The sequence below is a fragment of the Hemiscyllium ocellatum genome, chromosome 20, assembly GCF_020745735.1.
Source record: "Hemiscyllium ocellatum isolate sHemOce1 chromosome 20, sHemOce1.pat.X.cur, whole genome shotgun sequence".
Classification (NCBI taxonomy): domain Eukaryota; kingdom Metazoa; phylum Chordata; class Chondrichthyes; order Orectolobiformes; family Hemiscylliidae; genus Hemiscyllium; species Hemiscyllium ocellatum.
In genome coordinates, this window is record NC_083420.1 from 38,176,558 (window position 1) to 38,198,922 (window position 22,365).

The window sequence follows — 22,365 nt, forward strand, 5'->3', positions numbered from 1 at the left end:
AACGTGAGAGGTCACAGTGATCCCTTAAATCTGAGAGGTCACAGTGATCCCTCAAATAAGAGAGGTCACAGTGATCCCTCAAACAAGAGAGGTCACAGTGATCCCTTATACGTGAGAGGTCACAGTGATCCCTCAAATGTGAGAGGTCACAGTGATCCCTTAAATCTGAGAGGTCACAGTGATCCCTCAAACGTGAGAGGTCACAGTGATCCCTCAAACCTGAGAGGTCACAGTGATCCCTCAAACCTGAGAGGTCACAGTGATCCCTCAAACCTGAGAGGTCACAGTGATTCCTCAAACGTGAGAGGTCACAGTGATCCCTTAAATGTGAGAGGTCACAGTGATCCCTCAAACGTGAGAGGTCACAGTGATTCGTCAAACAAGAGAGGTCACAGTGATTCCTCAAACGTGAGCGGTCACAGTGATTCCTCAAACGTGAGAGGTCACAGTGATCCCTTAAATCTGAGAGGTCACAGTGATCCCTCAAATAAGAGAGGTCACAGTGATCCCTCAAACAAGAGAGGTCACAGTGATCCCTCAAACAAGAGAGGTCACAGTGATCCCTCAAATGTGAGAGGTCACAGTGATCCCTTAAATCTGAGAGGTCACAGTGATCCCTCAAACGTGAGAGGTCACAGTGATCCCTCAAACCTGAGAGGTCACAGTGATTCCTCAAACGTGAGAGGTCACAGTGATCCCTTAAATGTGAGAGGTCACAGTGATCCCTCAAACGTGAGAGGTCACAGTGATTCCTCAAACGTGAGAGGTCACAGTGATTCCTCAAACGTGAGAGGTCACAGTGATCCCTTAAATGTGAGAGGTCACAGTGATCCCTCAAACGTGAGAGGTCACAGTGATTCCTCAAACGTGAGAGGTCACAGTGATTCCTCAAACATGAGAGGTCACAGTGATCCCTCAAACGTGAGAGGTCACAGTGATCCCTCAAACGTGAGAGGTCACAGTGATCCCTTAAACGTGAGATGTCACAGTGATCCCTCAAACGTGAGAGGTCACAGTGATCCCTTAAACGTGAGAGGTCACAGTGATCCCTCAAACGTGAGAGGTCACAGTGATCCCTCAAACGTGAGAGGTCACAGTGATTCCTCAAACATGAGATATCACAGTGATTCCTCAAACGTGAGAGGTCACAGTGATTCCTCAAACATGAGATATCACAGTGATTCCTCAAACGTGAGAGGTCACAGTGATCCCTTAAACGTGAGATGTCATAGTGATCCCTCAAATGTGATAGGTCACAGTGATCCCTTAAATGTGAGATATCACAGTGATCCCACAAACATGAGGTATCACAGTGACCCCTCAAACGAGAGAGGTCACAGTGACCCCTCAAACGAGAGAGGTCACAGTGACCCCTCAAACGAGAGAGGTCACAGTGACCCCTCAAACGAGAGAGGTCACAGTGACCCCTCAAACGAGAGAGGTCACAGTGATCCCTCAAACGTGAGAGGTCACAGTGATCCCTTAAACGTGAGAGGTCACAGTGATCCCTCAAACGTGAGAGGTCACAGTAATTCCTCAAACGTGAGAGGTCACAGTGATCCCTTAAACGTGAGAGGTCACAGTGATCCCTTAAACGTGAGATGTCACAGTGATCCCTCAAATGTGAGAGGTCACAGTGATCCCTCAAACGAGAGAGGTCACAGTGACCCCTCAAACGAGAGAGGTCACAGTAATCCCTCAAACGAGAGAGGTCACAGTGATCCCTCAAACGTGAGAGGTCACAGTGATCCCTCAAACGTGAGAGGTCACAGTGATCCCTCAAACGTGAGAGGTCACAGTGATCCCTCAAACGTGAGAGGTCACAGTGATTCCTCAAACATGAGAGGTCACAGTGATCCCTTAAACGTGAGAGGTCACAGTGATCCCTTAAACGTGAGAGGTCACAGTGATCCCTCAAACGTGAGAGGTCACAGTGATTCCTCAAACATGAGATATCACAGTGATTCCTCAAACGTGAGATATCACAGTCATCCCGCAAACATGAGGTATCACAGTGATCCCTCAAACGAGAGAGGTCACAGTGATCCCTCAAACGAGAGAGGTCACAGCGATTCCTCAAACATGAGAGGTCACAGCAATCCCTTAAACATGAGAGGTCACAGTGATCCCTCAAATGTGAGAGGTCACAGTGATCCCTCAAACGAGAGAGGTCACAGTGATCCCTCAAATGTGAGAGGTCACAGTGATCCCTCAAACGAGAGAGGTCACAGTGATCCCTCAAACGAGAGAGGTCACAGTGATCCCTCAAACGTGAGAGGTCACAGTGATCCCTTAAACGTGAGATGTCATAGTAATCCCTCAAATGTGAGAGGTCACAGTGATCCCTTAAATGTGAGATATCACAGTGATCCCACAAACATGAGGTATCACAGTGACCCCTCAAACGAGAGAGGTCACAGTGATTCCTCAAACGAGAGAGGTCACAGTGATCCCTTAAATCTGAGAGGTCACAGTGATCCCTCAAACGAGAGAGGTCACAGTGATCCCTCAAACGAGAGAGGTCACAGTGATCCCTCAAATGTGAGAGGTCACAGTGATCCCTCAAACGAGAGAGGTCACAGTGACCCCTCAAACGAGAGAGGTCACAGTGACCCCTCAAACGAGAGAGGTCACAGTGATCCCTCAAACGAGAGAGGTCACAGTGATCCCTCAAACGAGAGAGGTCACAGTGATCCCTTAAACGTGAGAGGTCACAGTGATCCCTCAAACGTGAGAGGTCACAGTGATTCCTCAAACATGAGAGGTCACAGTGATCCCTTAAACGTGAGAGGTCACAGTGATCCCTCAAACGTGAGATATCACAGTGATTCCTCAAACGTGAGAGGTCACAGTGATCCCACAAACATGAGATATCACAGTGATTCCTCAAACATGAGAGGTCACAGTGATCCCTCAAACGTGAGAGGTCACAGTGATCCCTTAAACGTGAGATGTCATAGTGATCCCTCAAATGTGAGAGGTCACAGTGATCCCTTAAACGTGAGATGTCATAGTGATCCCTCAAATGTGAGAGGTCACAGTGATCCCTTAAATGTGAGATATCACAGTGATCCCACAAACGTGAGGTATCACAGTGACCCCTCAAACGAGAGAGGTCACAGTGACCCCTCAAACGAGAGAGGTCACAGTGACCCCTCAAACGAGAGAGGTCACAGTGACCCCTCAAACGAGAGAGGCCACAGTGACCCCTCAAACGAGAGAGGCCACAGTGACCCCTCAAACGAGAGAGGTCACAGTGATCCCTCAAACGAGAGAGGTCACAGTGATCCCTCAAACGTGAGAGGTCACAGTGATCCCTTAAACGTGAGAGGTCACAGTGATCCCTCAAACGTGAGAGGTCACAGTGATTCCTCAAACGTGAGAGGTCACAGTGATCCCTTAAACGTGAGAGGTCACAGTGATCCCTCAAACGTGAGAGGTCACAGTGATTCCTCAAACGTGAGATATCACAGTGATTCCTCAAACGTGAGATATCACAGTGATCCCGCAAACATGAGGTATCACAGTGATCCCTCAAACGAGAGAGGTCACAGTGATCCCTCAAACGAGAGAGGTCACAGCGATTCCTCAAACATGAGAGGTCACAGCGATCCCTTAAACATGAGAGGTCACAGTGATCCCTCAAACGAGAGAGGTCACAGCGATTCCTCAAACATGAGAGGTCACAGCGATCCCTTAAACATGAGAGGTCACAGTGATCCCTCAAATGTGAGAGGTCACAGTGATCCCTTAAATCTGAGAGGTCACAGTGATCCCTCAAATGTGAGAGGTCACAGTGACCCCTCAAACGAGAGAGGTCACAGTGACCCCTCAAACGAGAGAGGTCACAGTGATCCCTCAAACGAGAGAGGTAACAGTGATCCCGCAAACGTGCGAGGTCACAGCGATCCCTTAAAGATGAGAGGTCACAGCGATCCCTTAAAGATGAGAGGTCACAGTGATCCCTCAAATGTGAGAGGTCACAGTGATCCCTTAAATCTGAGAGGTCACAGTGATCCCTCAAACGAGAGAGGTCACAGTGATCCCTCAAATGTGAGAGGTCACAGTGATCCCTCAAACGTGAGAGGTCACAGTGATCCCTCAAACGTGAGAGGTCACAGTGATCCCTCAAACGAGAGAGGTCACAGTGATCCCTCAAACGTGAGAGGTCACAGTGATCCCTCAAACGTGAGAGGTCACAGTGATCCCTTATACGTGAGAGGTCACAGTGATCCCTTAAATGTGAGAGGTCACAGTGATCCCTCAAATATGAGAGGTCACAGTGATTCCTCAAATGTGAGATATCACAGTGATCCCTCAAACGGGTGAGGTCACAGTAATTCCCAGTGATCAATTAGCATGAGAGACAAATCACAGACTGGTTAGGGTGAATGAAAAATCCGGGGGTCAGTCAGTGTGAGTGTGAAATCAGGATTGAACTGCATGAGTCAGATCAGGGATCAGTGGATGAGAAATTACAGAGATGGTTCACTGAGTGAAAATTTACAGGGGTGGGTCAGTGTGAGTGAGAAATCCCTGGGACGGGTCAATGTGAGTGAGAAATCACAGGGACGGGTCAGTGTGAGTGAGAAATCATCAGTTCAGTGTGAACAGGAATGAAGAACCATGACACAGAGTCAATTCAGGTGTTTAATTATAGTACCTGACCTTTGCTAAATACTGCACTGTGGTGCAGGTGCTTATGCTAAAATGCCAATGGGAGAACTGCCAGAAAGTTCTGATGGAGCTCCTGTGTGAGTTGATATTTTTGACAGTTACTTTATTCAGTGCAGCCCGTAACACAAAAGACTCCTATCTCTTTCTATTCCAATAAAGGTCACGCTCAATCACTTCTCTCTCAGATTCCACAGATCACACTCCTTGGACAGCTTCACAAACCTCCCTTTTCTGATCAACACATCTCACCTGCAGCTGCCTTGTATCCCAGGAATCTGGCAATCTTCTGATGACAGTGTTCCTGCTCCTCATATGTCAGTAGCTGGTAGATGAACTGCCAGATTACCTGCTTTGCAGGCGTATCCAATACAGGGTAGATGTCAACAATCAAAGTATCAATGTTCCTGTGGGAACAGAAACACAGCTTCAGCCCAAAGCTTGGCCAACCCCTTGTAAAGCACAGAAAAACAGCTCTGCCTTTGGAACTTTCAGCAGAAGGTCAGAAAATGTTAACAGATCAAGAGTTACACAAGAGGAAAAAGAAATCTGGGTTCTGATTTTCCTGACTTCTTGTCATAACTTTGGTGAAAGATGTTGGAACTCCCGAAGAAACTGTATGAATGGCGCACCTGCACAACATTGGCATAGACCTGACAGTGTTTGAGTTGATCTCTGTGCAATCTCTCCTCAATGTATACACTGAGTACGATTCTGGATCATGACCCTGACATTGGAAATCACAGACCACACTGTATGGATAACAGTACTTCCAACTCCACCCCCAGGTAACCAATCCATTGGGGATGGTTCCAACAAGCCAAACTTTCAGCACATGGTGCAAACTTGTATCCATACAATGAGACTTGTAGAATAATGAACAACCATAGAACTGGCAGAAACCGAATTCATACATATACGAAACTGCTGAATACAAACATATTAAAGCCCTTCCTCTACCCACCAGGTGCCTCACAATAGTCAATTTTCACAAGGGTCAAAATTCCTGCTCCTGATATCTGAACAGGCCCATAGTGTCTCAGATGATCCCTTACACACTCTAGTCTATGTGAGTTTATCTCTATATACAAGATTCTCATGCTGCAATCAACTATAGATTGTTATGTGAGATGAAATCACCATTCTTCTTGGATAAGTCCATACAGTGAGCTTCAAGCAGGCCAAACCTCTCATCTAACAGTAGAAGAGACACGAACCTGTGCTGGAAGAAGCCCTCAAGTGCCTTACAGACACTGTACCGCTCATTGGGTGTTAGGAGGTGCTCCAGTTGCTGGGTGAAGGTTCTTCCTTGAACCTTTATACTGGGTGGCAGGATTTCAGACACCCACTGTAGAGATGTCAGTGATGAGGAGTATGTGGACGATTCCGCAGGGTCTGGCTCTGAGTATTGTGACACAATGAATGAAAGAGCGATAAGTTTTAATACACTATCAGAAACACACATATATCTATGCAACTAGGAACTTTTGCCCAACCACACATGCACAAATACATGGAGGGACAGTCAGGTACAGATATAGTGCACAATACTTGATCCGCCTTTCATATAAACATGGAATCATAGAAGCATCGCAGCACAGAGGAAATAATGTACCCAGCCTGTGTTGGCTCTTTGAAAGAATAGTTGTGCTTAATCCCATACCATTATTCTTCATCCCATGTCTGTAGTTTGTAGCTACTGACTATATTCTGGTTGACCTGGGTCACTGAGATTGCTTGGAGCAACCCACGTAGATAATCTGGAAGTAAATCAATAATAGGCCAAATAGGAGTCAAGAGCTACACTCTGCCATCTTTTGGAACTGTCCATGTGTATGTGCAACTGGGATTTGTAGAATCATTTACAACCGGGGAAAGCAGAATTCATATATCCACCTAAGTGCTAAACACAAACATATTGAAAAATACTCGCCCTTCCTTTACCCATCTCGGCGCCCCACTGTGGTTAAATGGGAGAAAAGTCTGCCTGGAAAAAAAGAACCAAATCCACTTGTCTAACCTAATGGGCTGTTTAAACAATATGGTGATCAGCATTTGTAAAAATGTGGATGATAGACAAATATTGTCTAGCAGAATGTGCTATCAGGCAGCACATAGTATAAACATTACACTGCATATCCTTTGTCTTGGTGTATTGATACTTGGAAAGAGGACATTCAAGCATCAAGTAAAATTCTGTTTCCAGCCATCTTTAAATTGTGTCAAACATATTAGTAGCTACCAATGTTTAAGGAGAAATCTACACTCCCTTAACTAACTGACAAGATTTCAGCTTTTTGAACAAACTTTACTGTATCCAAATAGAAACTAAACAAAACTAGTACCTCTAACTTAATGCTAAAGTTTAAAGATATTTTCTAATCAGTTGTTATTACACATCTCTGGAGCAGGTGGGACTTGAATACAGGCCCCTGGCCCAGAAGTAGGGACACTTTCATACAATACTTTATAAACTTAGATCTACTTGTTTCTTACACTCAAGAGTCTCACTATTGAAAAAATAATTTAGACTCGAAGGTCCATTCATTTTTCTTTAAGGACCAACTTAAGAAGTAAGCCTTAGCCTTCCAGAAGTCAGGTTGGTTTCTCTTCAGTGCTCCAGCTATTCTCGGAGATGTATGAAATTTCAAAGTGACCCTTCTATTAGATATTGGTTAAGCATCCTTCCAAATTACCTTAAAGGTCACACAACAGTAGATGCCTTAGCTCAAACCTAGGCTTTTTGTTACATTTTTGTTTAAAGCTTTTAATATCAGGAGTTCCCCTAGTTCTTATTAGCCTTCTATTCTCTCATAACTTCAGTACAGTTGCAGGTCCCACAGCTAATGCCCTGCTCCCAGAAGATGCTTTTTCTGTTATTGTTCTCAGGCAACTGCTTCCAAGTTAACTGCAAACTGTGTTCTACCACCAGAACAGAGCCAATTTACGCAATTTATATGGGGATCCTGCCAAAGACCAAGAGAATCCAATGGCACATGTTATTGCTGTCCAACAATAATTCCACTTACCAAGGGGGTAATTAAAAGGTCCATCTTCCACCACAAGCGTGGGCATTGCTCCACTGCCCTGTAACATTGCCACCACCTTCTCATGGGAGCAGTTTCTAAAACACATGCAAACAAATCAGTGATCATGTCATTGCACACAACTGAAACAAACTGTGTACATTCAGAGCAGCTGAAAACTAGTGGACATTGCACTCAGGCCTACAACTGGATCCAGCCAAGATGGATTTGATGAACCCCTTTCATTTGGTAGTGTCTACACCATTCCAGGGAGGTACAGCTCCTTCTTGCCTGTATCTGTCAATCTCAGACTGAGAAGCTCTGGGATGGAAACACTGCACTGACGCAGAAGGAGATGCTGTTCTATAGTTGAACTTAAAACACCCCACTGAGACAAAAGAGAGACTTTTCCTCTGTCTCACAGGTATCATACCTGACCTGGGAGCATTTGATAGGAGAATATAGAGGGAGCTTTATTCTACACACTTAACACTATACTTGACCTGAAAATGGTTCATGTAGCAATGTAGAGGAATGTTTACCCTATATGTACTCTGGATCATACCTGTCCTGGGAATGTGGAATCTGGCAATGTGAAATATTTTTCCTCAATGCATCTCATGCCGCAGCCCACTGGTAAGGTATTAGTGTGTGTTAATACGTACAAAACATGCAGTAAATGTTCTGAACTCACCTCATATCCAGCCCATTGAGAAACAAAATTCGATCACCTGCCTTCAATCCGGATTTTTCAGCAGGACTTCCTGAAAGGGACACATGAATGAGCAACACGGAGATCCAGCAAACTTGTGTTAACTGTCACTATTGCTGGAAACTTTAGACAAGTATACTTTCAAACTTTTTCTTTGCTATTGCCTGTCTCTCTACCCTAGTTTACCCGTGCCTGAGAGATATATTATTGAAACAGCATTCCGATTGGGCAGGAGCCTGGCTCTGGACAATGGATTCCAGCAGTTCTTCAGCCATTACTACTACAGCACTCCATCCCCATATACACAATGCCACAGTGCTTGCTGTGCCTCTCAGGATCCCTCCTGGCCACCCCAAATGCAAGATTGTGCATTCTCTGAATCTGATCTTATTATCAAAGCAGAGCAAGGATAAGGCAGCTAGCAGCATCCGCCTCATTCATGATAAACTTTGCCAAGTTGATCACAGTGAAGAAAGAATCAGTCAATGCAGAAATATAAAATCTGCAGCTGATTCTCTACAACTGCTCACTCACAAATTCTTTAGTGACTGTATGCACTGAGAAGCCATCGATTCACTGACGCCAATTGAAACTCACCAGGGATAACGGACTCAAGCCATACAGGGCCATGGCCTCGCAGGGTAAAGCCAAAGCTTTTGTGGCCTTTGTACACTCGGATCGTTCTATTGAAAAGAAATTAATAATTACAATTTATTTAAAATTTAAACAACTTAATACAAGAGGAACATTTCTTTGGGAAAATTCTTGTTCTGAAAATGTCCCAGAAGTGAGAGGGGATGCTAAGAATGCACATTAGTTTCTGGACGTAGTTGAGCTTGGAGCTGTGATTTTTGCCAGTCTGTGTCTCGATGTTCAGGACTTAAGTTAAGCAGGGGTGCTCCTACAGTGTATGCTCCTTCGTAGCTATGTTATGAATGGACAACTATATTTTCATCAAATTACCCAGCATGCAATGTGCCATTATCCAGTGTAACAGACCACATATTTTCCTTTTTGGGACTATAAACTGAAACGGAAGTTGGACTACCAATAAGTGATTTATAACTTGAAAAATACCAAGTGCTGTATGTTTTGAGCTTTGTGATACAATGTTTCTTCTTGAAACAGTGAGAGGGAGAATTCAAGATAGAGTGGCACCAAGAGTCTTTTGAGGAAATCCTGTCTGACAACAGCCCTCCGGTTGGTTGATGTGCACAGTACTAAAAAGCCAAAGGTGTAGGGTAGTAGACTTGAGAAACATCTAGAGCCTGGAAACAGAAAGCATCCATAACCCCCTTTCTTTCCATGTGAGAGAAAGAAAAATCAAAAAAGCTTAAAATAAAACATTCTAAAATAGGAAAAGGCCTAGATACAACTGATCAGTTATCAAATCAATGAACAACCATTACCCTATAGACAACAGCACGACATTGTTAAAATCAAAAGGATTGTAAGCAAAATAACTTGTATCTTGTGGCTTGGGTAATCGATCTTCAGAATTTTGTTTACTTGTCCATTTTCTTTTTCCAACTATTGCATCTGCATTAAACCATTTGTTTTTTATATGCATTAATTGTGATGGAGTGAAAATGCATTGGGATTATTGAAGGGGAATAGTTTTAAGTTATATTGGAGCAGATTTAGAATCCTTTCTCTCCTCTGCTGTTGTTTAAGTTAAATATTTTAAAATGAGCTATTTCCAATTAATGATAAAACATGGCATGAATTGCTTTTGTCCTGAATGATAGTCAGGCAAATTGGTCATACTGGTCACCTAATTAGGATTTTATGCATTTTACCATGGCTTCAGAAACACTGGGGAATGACTATAGGTACATTTTATCCAAGGTGATTTGTGCTATTAGATACATTCTTAGCCAGAGCAATTAAAGCCAGCATTTCTGCTGTCTGTTGGAATTGGAAGGTGGACATTGGTAAGAAGTATAAGCAGAAGGTGCAGAGTTTTGCTCTGATAATCATTACCTGGATCAGGCATACATTAAAATATAATCAGAAACCAACTTTGGCTTTGATTAGTATTTACTGCATGGCCCCACTAGCTGCAGGCAATGTCCTTGGCATCTGCTCCAAAAAGTGGATTAAAATCTGACAGAGCAGCCTCAATATGGATTTCTGGCTGGTTTTATGGGTAGGGCTTTCTTTTTCTTTCCCATCCTCAGGCTTAAAGTGTAGGCTGGACAGGAACTACACCCCTCCTCAGCCAATGAGGATGTGAATTATTAGGTCCTTTTCAAACAGTGTTCTTCCATCTTCTTCCTTCACTCCATGAAGATCTAATCTGTCGTAATTTTAATAAGATCAGCCTGGTGGACACAATAGAATATGAGTTCCCTGACTGGACCAGGCTAATAGCCCCATGTGATGACTCCTTGACACTGATCCAGTTTACTCAGAGGCACCTCTCGATGAACAGGGTGTTTGACATTCCTGTTTATTTTTCTTTCTATTCACCCTCGTCTATGAGGGATTTTCTGCCAATGATGAAATAGTCTCTGAAAAACCCCATAGAGGTCAGTATCCCGTCACCAAGTCACCCTTCATTTACACGGGCAGAGTCATTGACACTGATCCAGCCCCCTCAGAACCAGCTCTCAGGGTGAGCAGAACTCAGACACTCCTGTTTTTTTTTCTTAGTCTCCTCTTTAACACTGAAAAATGGAGAGTCCTTCCCTCACTGATCCAGCTCTCTCAGAGCCAGCTCTCAGAGTGAACAGAATGTCTAAGACTCCTTCTTTAATTTAAAAAAATTTTTCTTTTTTTCTTTTTCAGGTGTCGGACACAGAGAAAAACAACAAGTGTGTAAACCTTTATTTATATTCCACCACCAGGAAGAGAGGAAAAACCCGAGTGGCCAGTGACAAGCAGTGCCCTTTTCAGAGGGCAATGCTGCGTGAACAAACAGTGAAGGGGAGGGTAGGGATTAAATCAAAATAGAGTTAGAGGGGTAAATAATACACTCCACTCCTGCAGTGCCCACCTTTCCCTGAAAATCTCAAGGGTGTTGGTGGACACTGTGTGCTCCTTCCCCAGAGACACCCAGGCTCTGACATAACTGCGAACATTCCTGTTTATATCGGCTGATCAGGGATCCCTGATTGGAGCAGGCTAACAGACCCAATCAGGGATCTCCGACTGGCATTTAAAAACAGGAATGTCAAACATTCTGTTCACTGAGAGCTGGCTCTGAGGAAACTGGATCAGTGTCAAGGATGCTCCATGTGTAAATAATGTGAGACTTGGTGATGGGATACTGGCCTCTGTGGAGTTTTATTTCAGAACCTTACTGTAAATAACACACCAGCACATCATTGATAAATAATCAATGAAACAGCTCTGGCCTGTTTACTTTGCCACCCCAGCTTCAGTTGCCAGTATTTCAGAAATAACTCCCCACCTACACCCTCAGTATGTGGGGTTAGTTATCATAGTTTTGTCTCCACACCAGAGTTGTCATACAACAAGCATCCATTCAGAACAGAGAGACAATAATGAAATGCCTTTGTATTCCTTTGGTCACATTGCCTTTAGAAGGCAGTCACTGATTATCATTTTGTTTGCGTCCAGTTCTCTCCAAGTCACCTGCGTGAAGTAACTGAATGAACAACCACATTTAAGGACATGGCTGAGGAGGCAAATTTGAAAATCTGCCTCTTCTTTAAAATTCAGATTTGGCATGTGAAGTGAAGAGGAAATACACAGTGAAAAGTAAGAATGAGATGGACAATGCACAGACAAGAGAGCAAATTATGAATGGTTCTGACAGAATAAATGAGGAGAAGCTATTTGTAGTGGCAAAGAGCTCAGGAACCAGAAGATACAGGTTTATAATGATCGGTTTAAGAAAAAAAGCAAAAGTTACACGGGGAAACTATTTCCTCAAACAATGGTTAATGTGGAAAGATTGATGTAAGCAGATGTGATAGTAATGTTCAAATGAATTGGATATAAACCTGAAGGGGGAAAATAAACAAGTTTATGAGAAGACAGCAGAGGGAGTAATTGGATAACTCCACCAAAGAACTGGTGTAAGTACTGTTCATGTTCCCTCCACACTGTGGAGCCACAAGAATCCATGCATGCCAGTCAGCATGCTGACACTGTGCCAATATATTCACTTTCAATTTCTCCAGACACTGCCAAGCATGGACCTTGGCAGTCAGTGCAGCAGTGGAAGAAATTAGAGTTATGATAGGCCAAATGACCTTCTTCTGTGCTGCATCATTGTATGATTTTAGGACAGGGAGAAATCAAACTGAATAGAGTGGTCCTACACAGATGACAAGAGAGGCAGAACACTGACACAAGAGATGAAAACAGGTAAGAGACTGTGTTGGAACTAACTTTTTATCTCACACACATTGGTACAATTGGGAGGTGTAAGTCATTGGACTAGTTATCCAGAGATTCATGGCTGATGGTGAAATTCAAATTGAATTAATAAGTTTGGAATAATAAAGGAAATCTAATGGTAACTATAAAACCATTGTTGTACAGAACAAGTTCATACATCAAATGACCTTTCCAGAAGCTTCTTTTCCTGGTCAGGTCTGCATGTGATACCAAACCTACAACTTGAGTGACTCTTATATGATCTCAAAAGTGCATCAAATTGCTATGATATCAAAGAAAAGGAACACAAGTAGGTGGACTATGCAGAATCAGGCATTAGAAACAACACCAGCAAACACAGCCCTCTCAATCAATAGACAATAGGTGCTGGAGTAAGCCATTCTGCCCTTCGAGCCTGCACTACCATTCAATATGATCATGGCTGATCATCCTTAATCAGTATCCTGTTCCTGCCTTATCTCCATAACCCTGATTCCACAATCCTTGAGAGCTCTATCCAACTCTTTCTGAAATGAATCCAGAGACTGGGCCTCCACTGCCCTCTGGGCCAGAGCATTCCATACAGCCACCACTCTCTGGGTGAAGAAGTTTCTCCTCATCTCTGTCCTAAATGGTCTACCCCGTATTTTTAAGCTATGTCCTCTGGTTCGGCACTCACCCATCAGCGGAAACATGTTTCCTGCCTCCAGAGTGTCCAATCCTTTAAAAATCTTATATGTCTCAATCAGATCCCCTCTCAGTCTTCTAAACTCAAGGTTATACAAGCCCAGTCGCTCCAGTCTTTCAGTGTAACGTAATCCCGCCATTCCAGGAATTGACCTCGTGAACCTCCTGCAAAATTTGATTTACTAACATGTATTAAAATTGGGAGAGTCGTCCCATAGGCCTGACATAGTCATACTCAGGAAATTTTACCTTACAGACAACGTCTCAGACACCATTATCACCATCCTTAGCTAAGTCCACCAGAGGTGTTGACACAGTGGTATGCAGATGGAAGAAGTTGCCCTACAAGTGCTTAACATCAGTTCTGGACTCCTTGAAATATTAGAACATCAGGACTAATATGGGTGCTGCTCTGCTAGAATCACTCCCCTACCCCCAATGCTTCCCTCAGCTTCCACCATGTGAAACACTAATTAGTAGAAGCTCTGAGCACAGAATGTGTTGTGTGTGGGGGACTTCAAAGTACATCACTATGAGTGGTTTGGTAGCACAACCAAGGACGAAGCTGTGGAGACCTGGGGGACATAGCTGCTAAACTGGAGCTGCTGCACGTGGTGTTGGAACAAACAGGAGGGAAAAAACCAATTGACTGCATTGTCCTCACCGACGTACCAATTAGAGATGTATCTGCCCATGATATTATTAGTAGGAGTGACGACCACACAGGCATTTTGGGGACAAAACATTGTGTGGCACTATTACTGTGCTAAATGGATAGATTTAAAACAGACCTAGCAATTCAAAGTTTAGCAGCCAAGAGACACTCTGGGCCAACAGCAGTAGGTTATTCAAAAATACTCTGTAACCTCTTGGCCCAGTATATTTCCACTTTACCCATTCTTATAAAGCCAGGGGATGAACCAGGCTCAATGAAGAGTATAAAGGTTTACGTGAAAGTGAGGTTTCAACCTGGTGAAGCTCCAAACAGGAATACTTGCATATCAAATAGCGAATGCATCATGTGACAGACAGGCGAAGCAATTCCATAGTCAAGGTATCAGACCTAAAGCGCAGCAGTCCTGCTGTGTCCAGCTGTAAATGGTGGTGGACAACTAAACTAGTAACAGGAAGAGAAGGATTCGCAAATATCCTAACCCTCAGTGATGGGAGGGCCTGGCACATCAGTGCAAAAGACAAGGCTGAAGCATTTTTGTCTAGCATCAGCCAGAAGTACCGATTGGAAGATTGATCTCTCCCCTCCTCCTGAGGTCCCCGCTACCACAGTTACCAATCTTCAGCCAATTCCATCTATTCCGGCTGATATGAAGTAAGATACCATTAGGAACTGGATACCATTAGGAACCCTGACATTTTTCAGCAGCAGTACTAAAGATTCACGCTCCAGAATAAACAGTAACCCTGGACAAGGTGTTCCATTAAAGAAACAATACTAGAATCTTCTTAGCAATGTGGGCAACTGGTCTAGGCATGACCTGCACACAAGAAAACAGGGTTCAGTCTATTCCAGCCATTTACTGTTTTGTCAGTCTACTTTCAATCATCAGCAAATTGTTGGAAAGTGTCATTACTAATACTATCGAGCAGCACTTGGTCAGTAATAACCTCTTCGCTGACATTCAGTTTGGGTTCCACTAGAGCAACTCAGCTCCTGACCCCGTTGCATCCTTGGTTCAACCATGGCTAAAAGAGATGAACTCCAGAGATGAGATGAGAGTGACTGTTTTTGGCACCAAGGTAACATTTGGCAGAGTATGGCATCAAAGGGCCTTGGAGAACTTGAAATTTCTGGGTGTTGGGAGGTAAAGTTTCTCGTTTGTAGTCATACTAACACAAAGGAGATCAACTATCTCAAGGTCCAGCAAATTGCTTCAAGTTCCACAGACTTTTGTCCTCGACCCAGCTATATTCAGGTTCTTCATCAATTATCTTTTGGTCATAAGGTCCAAAATGGGGATGTTCTGATGATTGTTCAAAATTCAGCTCCATTCGCAACTCCTCAAACCCTGAAGTAGTCTATGTTCATAAGCAGCAAGTCTTGGACAAGTCCAGGTTTGGTTAATAAGTTACAAGTAACATTCATGCCAGATTAGTACCAAGCAATGACCATTTCCAAGAAGAATCCTTCACTACCAACACCCTGAGTGCACAATTGACCAGAAACTGAACTGGACTCACTGCTTAACATTGTGGCCACAAAAACAAGTCAGACACAAAGTATTCTGTGGGAAGTAACTCATCTGCTGTCGCCCCAATGCCTGTCCACCATGACAAGGCAGGGGTGTGATGGAATACTCTGCATTTGCCTGAATGAGAACAGTTATGGTGACACTCAAGAGGCTCAACATCATCTAGGACATAGGACCCCCAACTACCACATTCATCATGGGCACCCTTCATTATTAATTCACAGTGGCAGCAGGGTGAGTGTCATGGAGTATGAGAGTTATTGCAACACAGAAAAAGGCTCTTCAGCCCATCGCATTGGTGTCAGTCATCAAAAATCCCATTTTACAGCAATTGCCTGTAGCATTTAATGCTATGGAGTTTCAAATACTCATCTAAATAGTTCTTAAACGTCTTAAGGGCTTCCACCTCTAGCACACTTTTAGGTAGTCAGTCAAAAAACCTACAACTTTCTGGGTGATTTTTTATTTCTCTAAACATCCTGCTCCTTGCCTTAAATCTGTGCCCCCAGTTACTGTCCCCTCTATAAGGGAAAAAGTTTCAATTTCTTCACACGTTCTCTGTACACCTCAATCAGGTACCTGCTTCAGCCTTCTCTGTTCTAAGGAAAACAAGCTCAACCTTCCTAATTTCTCTTTATACCTAAAATGCTCAACCCAGACAACATCCTGCTGAATCTCCTCTGTACTCTCACTGCTGCAATCATATCCTTCCTTTAGTATGGCAACCAAAGCTACACACAATACTCCAGCTATGGCCTCACTAGTATTACATACAGCTCATTATAACCTCCCTGTTCTTGTATTCAATGCCTTGAATAATAAGGCTAAGTATCCCATATACTTTCTTAATCAACATAACTATCTTTCCTGTTACCTTCAAAGATCTACGGACTTAAAATCCACTATCTACAATATGCACTGTTGCATTTCACCAAGGATCCTTAGACAGCACCTTCCGAACCTACGACCCTATACCACATATTTACTATTAAGTAGGGAGCTCCAGGACTTTTACCTGGGAACACTGAAGAAACAGCAACGTACCTCCAAGTCAAGTTGGTGTATGATTTGAAGGAAAACTTGCTGCTGAGTGTTCCTATGCATTTGCTGCTGGCACACAGCAAGCAGACAGGAGATGTAAATGAGTCTTTGTTCAGGTTTGCAAGATGCAATGAGTGGTGTACCAAAGGAATTGGTGCAGGGCCCTTAAATGTTTACAATTTGTATCAATGACTTGGATGAAAGGGTGGAAGGTATGGTCACTAAATTTGCTGCTGTTGCAAGACATGCCTGAAAGCAAGTTGTGAAAAGGACATAGGGCGGTTCCAAAAAGATATAGGTAGACTGGGTAAAGATCTGGCAATTACAATATAATGCGTGGAAATGTTAAAATTTTGGCAGGAGGAATAAAAGTGAAGCATATTATCTAAATGAGGAGAAATCCTAGTGCTCCTACTGCATGAATCACAAATATTAACATGTAGATAAAGTAAGTAATTAGGAAAGCTAATAAAATGCTATTATTTATCATAAGGAGAATTGAATACAAACATAAGGATGTTATGCTTCACTTATACAGGGCACTGATGAGATCACATCTGGAATATTTTGCAGTGTTGTTCATTTGCTTAAAGAAGGATGTAAATACATTGGAAGTAATTCATAGAAAGAGCACCAACCCATTCACAAGGGAGCTCAAGACACACTCGCAATGCGAGAGAGCACCAATCCAGTCACTACCACAGTTTCCCATTATAAGCATAATACAACAACAGGGAACCAATATAGATAAAGCACAACAAAAAGAGAAAAAAAAGACTCTAAAGTTCACAGATGCAAGCATGGCATGTCATAAGGCTATGTTAATGACATGATGATGTACAAATGTAAACATGATACAAAAACAATTCAAAACAAGGATAAGTCAAGAAAGAAAATTGAAGTTGAGCGCACATCAATGGAAACATTGGATAACAGCTCAAAACATACTGCACAAACATGTACCAACTCAAACAAAATATGTTATTCGTACATCTGAGAGACGTAAAGACACTAGCAGTCTTCAAGGGGCATAATAAAGCCTCATCCTATAAAGACTTTTAAGTTCAGATAAAGCACAGTAAAGATACAGCTGTTGCTACCTTAACAATTTAATGAAATCTAACTAATGTGTGATTACAAGGGTTGTTTTTCATGACAGTCATAGTTATAGTGTCAGTACAGAGCTCTGAGCATCCATATTACAATATGTGACTGACTGCAAGTTTGAAAGAGGCAATCTGTCTCCTTACCTGCGGGAGGTTCCTGCCCTCACGCTTCCTCCTAAGATAGAGCCTGTCTTTCGGATGCTCTGCCCTGGTTCCTCCGGATTCCGAGGAGTTGAGCTGGCACGGGTGGAGACAAGCAGGCGTTCCTGGTGGTCTTCGCTCCTGCTTCTACGTAGCCGGCTGCTGCTGTCAATCCTGTTCTTGCTGCTGCGAATCTTGCTGATAAGACTCTGTGAAACCACCTCATCGAACCGCTGCCGGTGCTTCTTTGGAATAAAAATCCTGACAAACATGATAGACAAGAGAGAAAGGACACATCAAGCCTTCAGCACAAGGCACAGCTGACTGACTCTGAGCAGGTGTGAACAAACAGTCAGGGAGGATTGAGCTAATCACCTCCTCCGGTTAACATTGCTTCATCTGCAGTCATTTACCTTGCCCACGTGAGGATCTATTTTCTGAAACCGTGGGTAGTGCCAGGCTTTTGGTTTAAGCTGACAATCTTGCAAAGTTGACATTTTATTTACTCACTTACACAGGCAGCTATTCTAATACACAAGGCACCTGCATTGGCGGTGTATTAATACTGGTTTAGCACTCAGATTGGCAGTTTAATAAATTCAGAGTAAAAAGGCTAGATTGAGATTGCTTTAGCTGCCCTGGCTGAGTATTTTCTACAGTAGAGGCAGCTGAGGTTTGAAACTTACAATGCCAAGGGCACAAATGGTCTCTGTGCTAGTCAAATATGTTTTCGTATGAGGATCTACACATTGTACAAATTTACTGGAATCACAGCCCTCAAGCCAGCCTGCCTCTTTAAGCTGTTCCAAGCATTGTCTGAAAGGATAGATGGAACTTTGTTGAGGCACTATGGGTCTCATGAGCCAGTTGATCGGTCAGTGAGAGACACATTTGGCCTCTTTGAGAGAAAGCCCACAAATTCATAAGCCAATCAAGCTGCGGTCAGACCAGCAGACAGTCTTTTCCTAGAATGAAGACAGAGGTCAACAGCTCTTGTGCACTGCATCACTGCAGAGGAGATTGGGACTGTAGGTAGATTGATACCTCCAGCAACCCCAGATCATACAAGGCCCAGATCAAAGATAAATGAAATGGAAGAGTGGGGTTCTCAGATTCCAATTGACAGGGAACAGGGGCCAAGTGCTTCAGAAGAAAAGGCAAGAGTGGGTCCCAGGAGATACCTTGAGTCACCTGTCTTCCAGTGTCCAGTCCCTCAGACAGACACTGAGCACCTTTGATCCAGGGCGCCCATCCCCAAGGTGACAAACCTGCAGGAGTGCAGCTATTGGTGATACCTTATGACAACAGGAACACCTAAAGGTTGGATAATCCTGAGACCTCTCAAGTGGTCTGATGCTCTCAAGTGGTCTTTAATTGACCATTTAAGGTCTTCACTTGGTGGGTAGGAAGATGAACAATGGACCTTCCAACATAGCTTCATTCTGGTGGAGGTAAAAAGAGATCAGTTTGAATGCATGACAACCCCTAATTAGAGACCCTTCCTGTCTAAAGTCTGCCACCACTTGATGATGATTTCACCCCGTGATGGTTTTAAGGCATAAGAGAGCAGCTTCTAAGCAAAACTGACTGCAGGGCAATCTACGCACACAACATAATGATGCATTTAGCTTCTGCTGGTCGAGATGAATAGACGTTTTTACACAAGCATTTCACCAGCTGAGAAGCCAAAAGCTAAATGCAACAGATGGTCTGGAAATACAAAGACTCATTCCTGATGTGGCCCTGATGAAGGGCTTATGCTCGAAACGTCGAATTCTCTATTCCTGAGATGCTGCCTAACCTGCTGTGCTTTGACCAGCAACACATTTGCAGCTGTGATCTCCAGCATCTGCAGACCTCATTTTTTACTTAGTGACTAAGACCCCACAAAAAGGAAGGACATGCAGTGAAACTGGACGGGAAAACTCAGTTGCACTTGTTAAATTGATTTTGTGGGACTGGAAATTCTACGATTTTTAAAGCCCGATCGTTCAAGCCCAATGACTGCATGGCAAATTAGCCAAGCCCTTCTGACAAATGCCCCAGTGGCTGTTTGCAGCATATTCTCTGAGCACCTGCATGAAGTGGTGATCAAAGAGCTTCCATGCTGATTGCTATGCAAGTGTCTGATCTGTGATTATTGCATGTTATTGTTTCTAACTTAATAATGCTGAACTTGAATCAAGTAACTAAAGGTGTGTTTTTTCTTAAATCCTGTGAGAATGGCTGGCAAGATTAGCCCTTGTTGGCCATCTAATTGTCTTTGAAAAGGCGATTAACGAACTTCCACATTGCTGTTTCGTGCTATTCAGCTCTCTTACAAAAGTCACAGCCAATTAGACCATAGAACATAGAACATAACAGAGCAGTACAGGGCCTTTGGCACTCAATGTTGCGCTGACCTGTGAAACCAATCTAAAGCCCAGCTAACCTACACTATTGCATTATCATCCATATGTCTATCCAATGACCATTTAAATGCCCTTAATGTTAGCGAGTCCACTACTGTTGCAGGCAGGGCGTTCCATGCCCTTACTATTCTCTGAGTAAAAAACCTACCTCTGACATCTGTCCTATATCTATCACCCCTCAATTTAAAGCTATGTCCCCTCATGCTAGCCATCACCATTCGCAGGAAAAGGCTCTCACTGTCCACCCGATCTAATTATCTGATCATCTAGTATACCTCTATTAAGTCACCTCTGAACTTTTTTCTCTCTAGTGACAATAGCCTCAAGTCCCTCAGCTTTTCCTCAAAATTGCAGCACTTCTACTGCTTCACCATGATCTTACCACTGGGCTCTGCCCATGACTGTTCCGAGTCCTGACAGAAGTTGGGAACAGCATTTCTGCCAAAGAGAAGGAAGGTGGTAGAACTTGCAGCTCATGTGACTGGAGGGAATCCAGGAACTGTTTCATCCCATGTCATCAAAGCTATTTCACGGCTGCAGTCGCTACCTACACATCAGCAGAGTAGCCATCAGTGAGATTTGTTACTTTCTGGAAGCTGGTCGCACTAGATCCACCAAAATGTACAGTCACTCCAATTACAATGAAAGTAAACACAATAGTGACAACTTATGTCATTTATGCCACCATTGTAACAATCTTTTTAATGTTGACCCATCAATTCATAAAGCAGGTCACTGAGCCTTGTTTACGTGAACAACAGGCAAAATCTTATCACCTTAGTCCCTGGAGGAATAACAGGAACAATTTTATTTGGAACAGGACTTGTGATTACTCTTTTCCAGAACAAACTAATTAACAGCCCACCTCTGGGTGAAAAAATTGTGAGGGAAGAGAAGCTAGTGCATTTAGTGAAGCAAAAAAGGTATGCTACTTAAAAGGCATTGGTAGCAGTGTATGATGTGATTTAATCAGCGAAAAGCAGGAAAAAGGAAGACAATGTCAGGAAAAATGGGTAAACATTGACCCAAAACCAATAAATAAAGAAATCTTTTAATTTCATTAAAATATCTAGTAAATCAGTAATTTTTAAGAATGTTTGAAAGGGACTTAACAGTGTGCGTCAATTGCAAAAGGATCAATTGTAATTAAGATAACAAGAATTGCTGATCCTTATGATGTGACAACCACTGACCTAGAAGCAGAATCAACCAAAATAAACTTAAGGTATGGACACTGTGTGACCAGAGACAATGAAGCTACAGGAGAAGGGGAATGGAGGAGGCATATTTACAGGGGGCTGTGTATCGTACCATTAAAAGATACAGGAAGTTGAAGGCAGGGTTTCAGCAGGGATTGTGAATTAGGCAATTTAACTAACATGCTTCAGTTTAGCAAGAACTGACCAGACGATTGAATGAGATTTATTAAAGGGTCAGATAAAGGAGTCATTGGAGAATCTATTTCTATCAAGACCACCATGAACCTAGCTAAGGAGGTTCTGTAGGTGTATGCCATTTGTGTGATGCTGACCATCTTTGGGGAACTCAGGAGTGCAACAACTGTTGGCAGGAGACTTGAGCACCAAATTCATTGAGTGGGAAAAGTGAAAGATCTGACATGTCAAGATTTAGTTGGAAAGACTAAGAAATAACATGTAGTGCCACATATGTACAGGGAGTGATACAATTGCTTGTAATCTTATGAGAAAATCTTGTTTACATCTGCTAGTCCATGTATGATTTATAGTTACTACTGATTATAATTTGTTAATTCTGGTTTAATTTGCATTGATTCTAATTCAACTAGTAGTAAAGTTAGAAAAAGTGATAATTACTTCATTTGGGGGTTGTTTATTAAATTTAGCTATTTTGGTTCAGTTTCCCCATGGAAAAGGATTCAAAAGATAACACCACAGTCCTTGAGTTGATGTAGGGAAAAGGTCAAAGTTGCCTTTTTGGACAGTTCCAAGAGTTGGTCAGCTAGACAACCAGACTCAGTAAACTGGCTTG

At 43.0% G+C, this 22,365-nt stretch overlaps 1 protein-coding gene across 1 annotated transcript in view; it reads right to left on the reverse strand.

The window, feature by feature from the left end:
• Window positions 1-18,216, reverse strand: part of LOC132825218 (delphilin-like) — a 61,260-nt gene extending 43,044 nt beyond the window's left edge. The window contains exons 1-7 of the mRNA XM_060840280.1: window positions 17,948-18,216; window positions 9,010-9,095; window positions 8,395-8,464; window positions 7,700-7,798; window positions 6,394-6,410; window positions 5,892-6,075; window positions 4,927-5,081 (exon numbers count right to left, since the gene is read on the reverse strand). Coding sequence (XP_060696263.1) covers window positions 4,927-5,081; window positions 5,892-6,075; window positions 6,394-6,410; window positions 7,700-7,798; window positions 8,395-8,464; window positions 9,010-9,095; window positions 17,948-18,216 — 880 coding nt within the window. The remainder of the gene's footprint in view (window positions 1-4,926; window positions 5,082-5,891; window positions 6,076-6,393; window positions 6,411-7,699; window positions 7,799-8,394; window positions 8,465-9,009; window positions 9,096-17,947) is intronic.
• Between the last annotated feature and the right edge of the window lie 4,149 nt (window positions 18,217-22,365).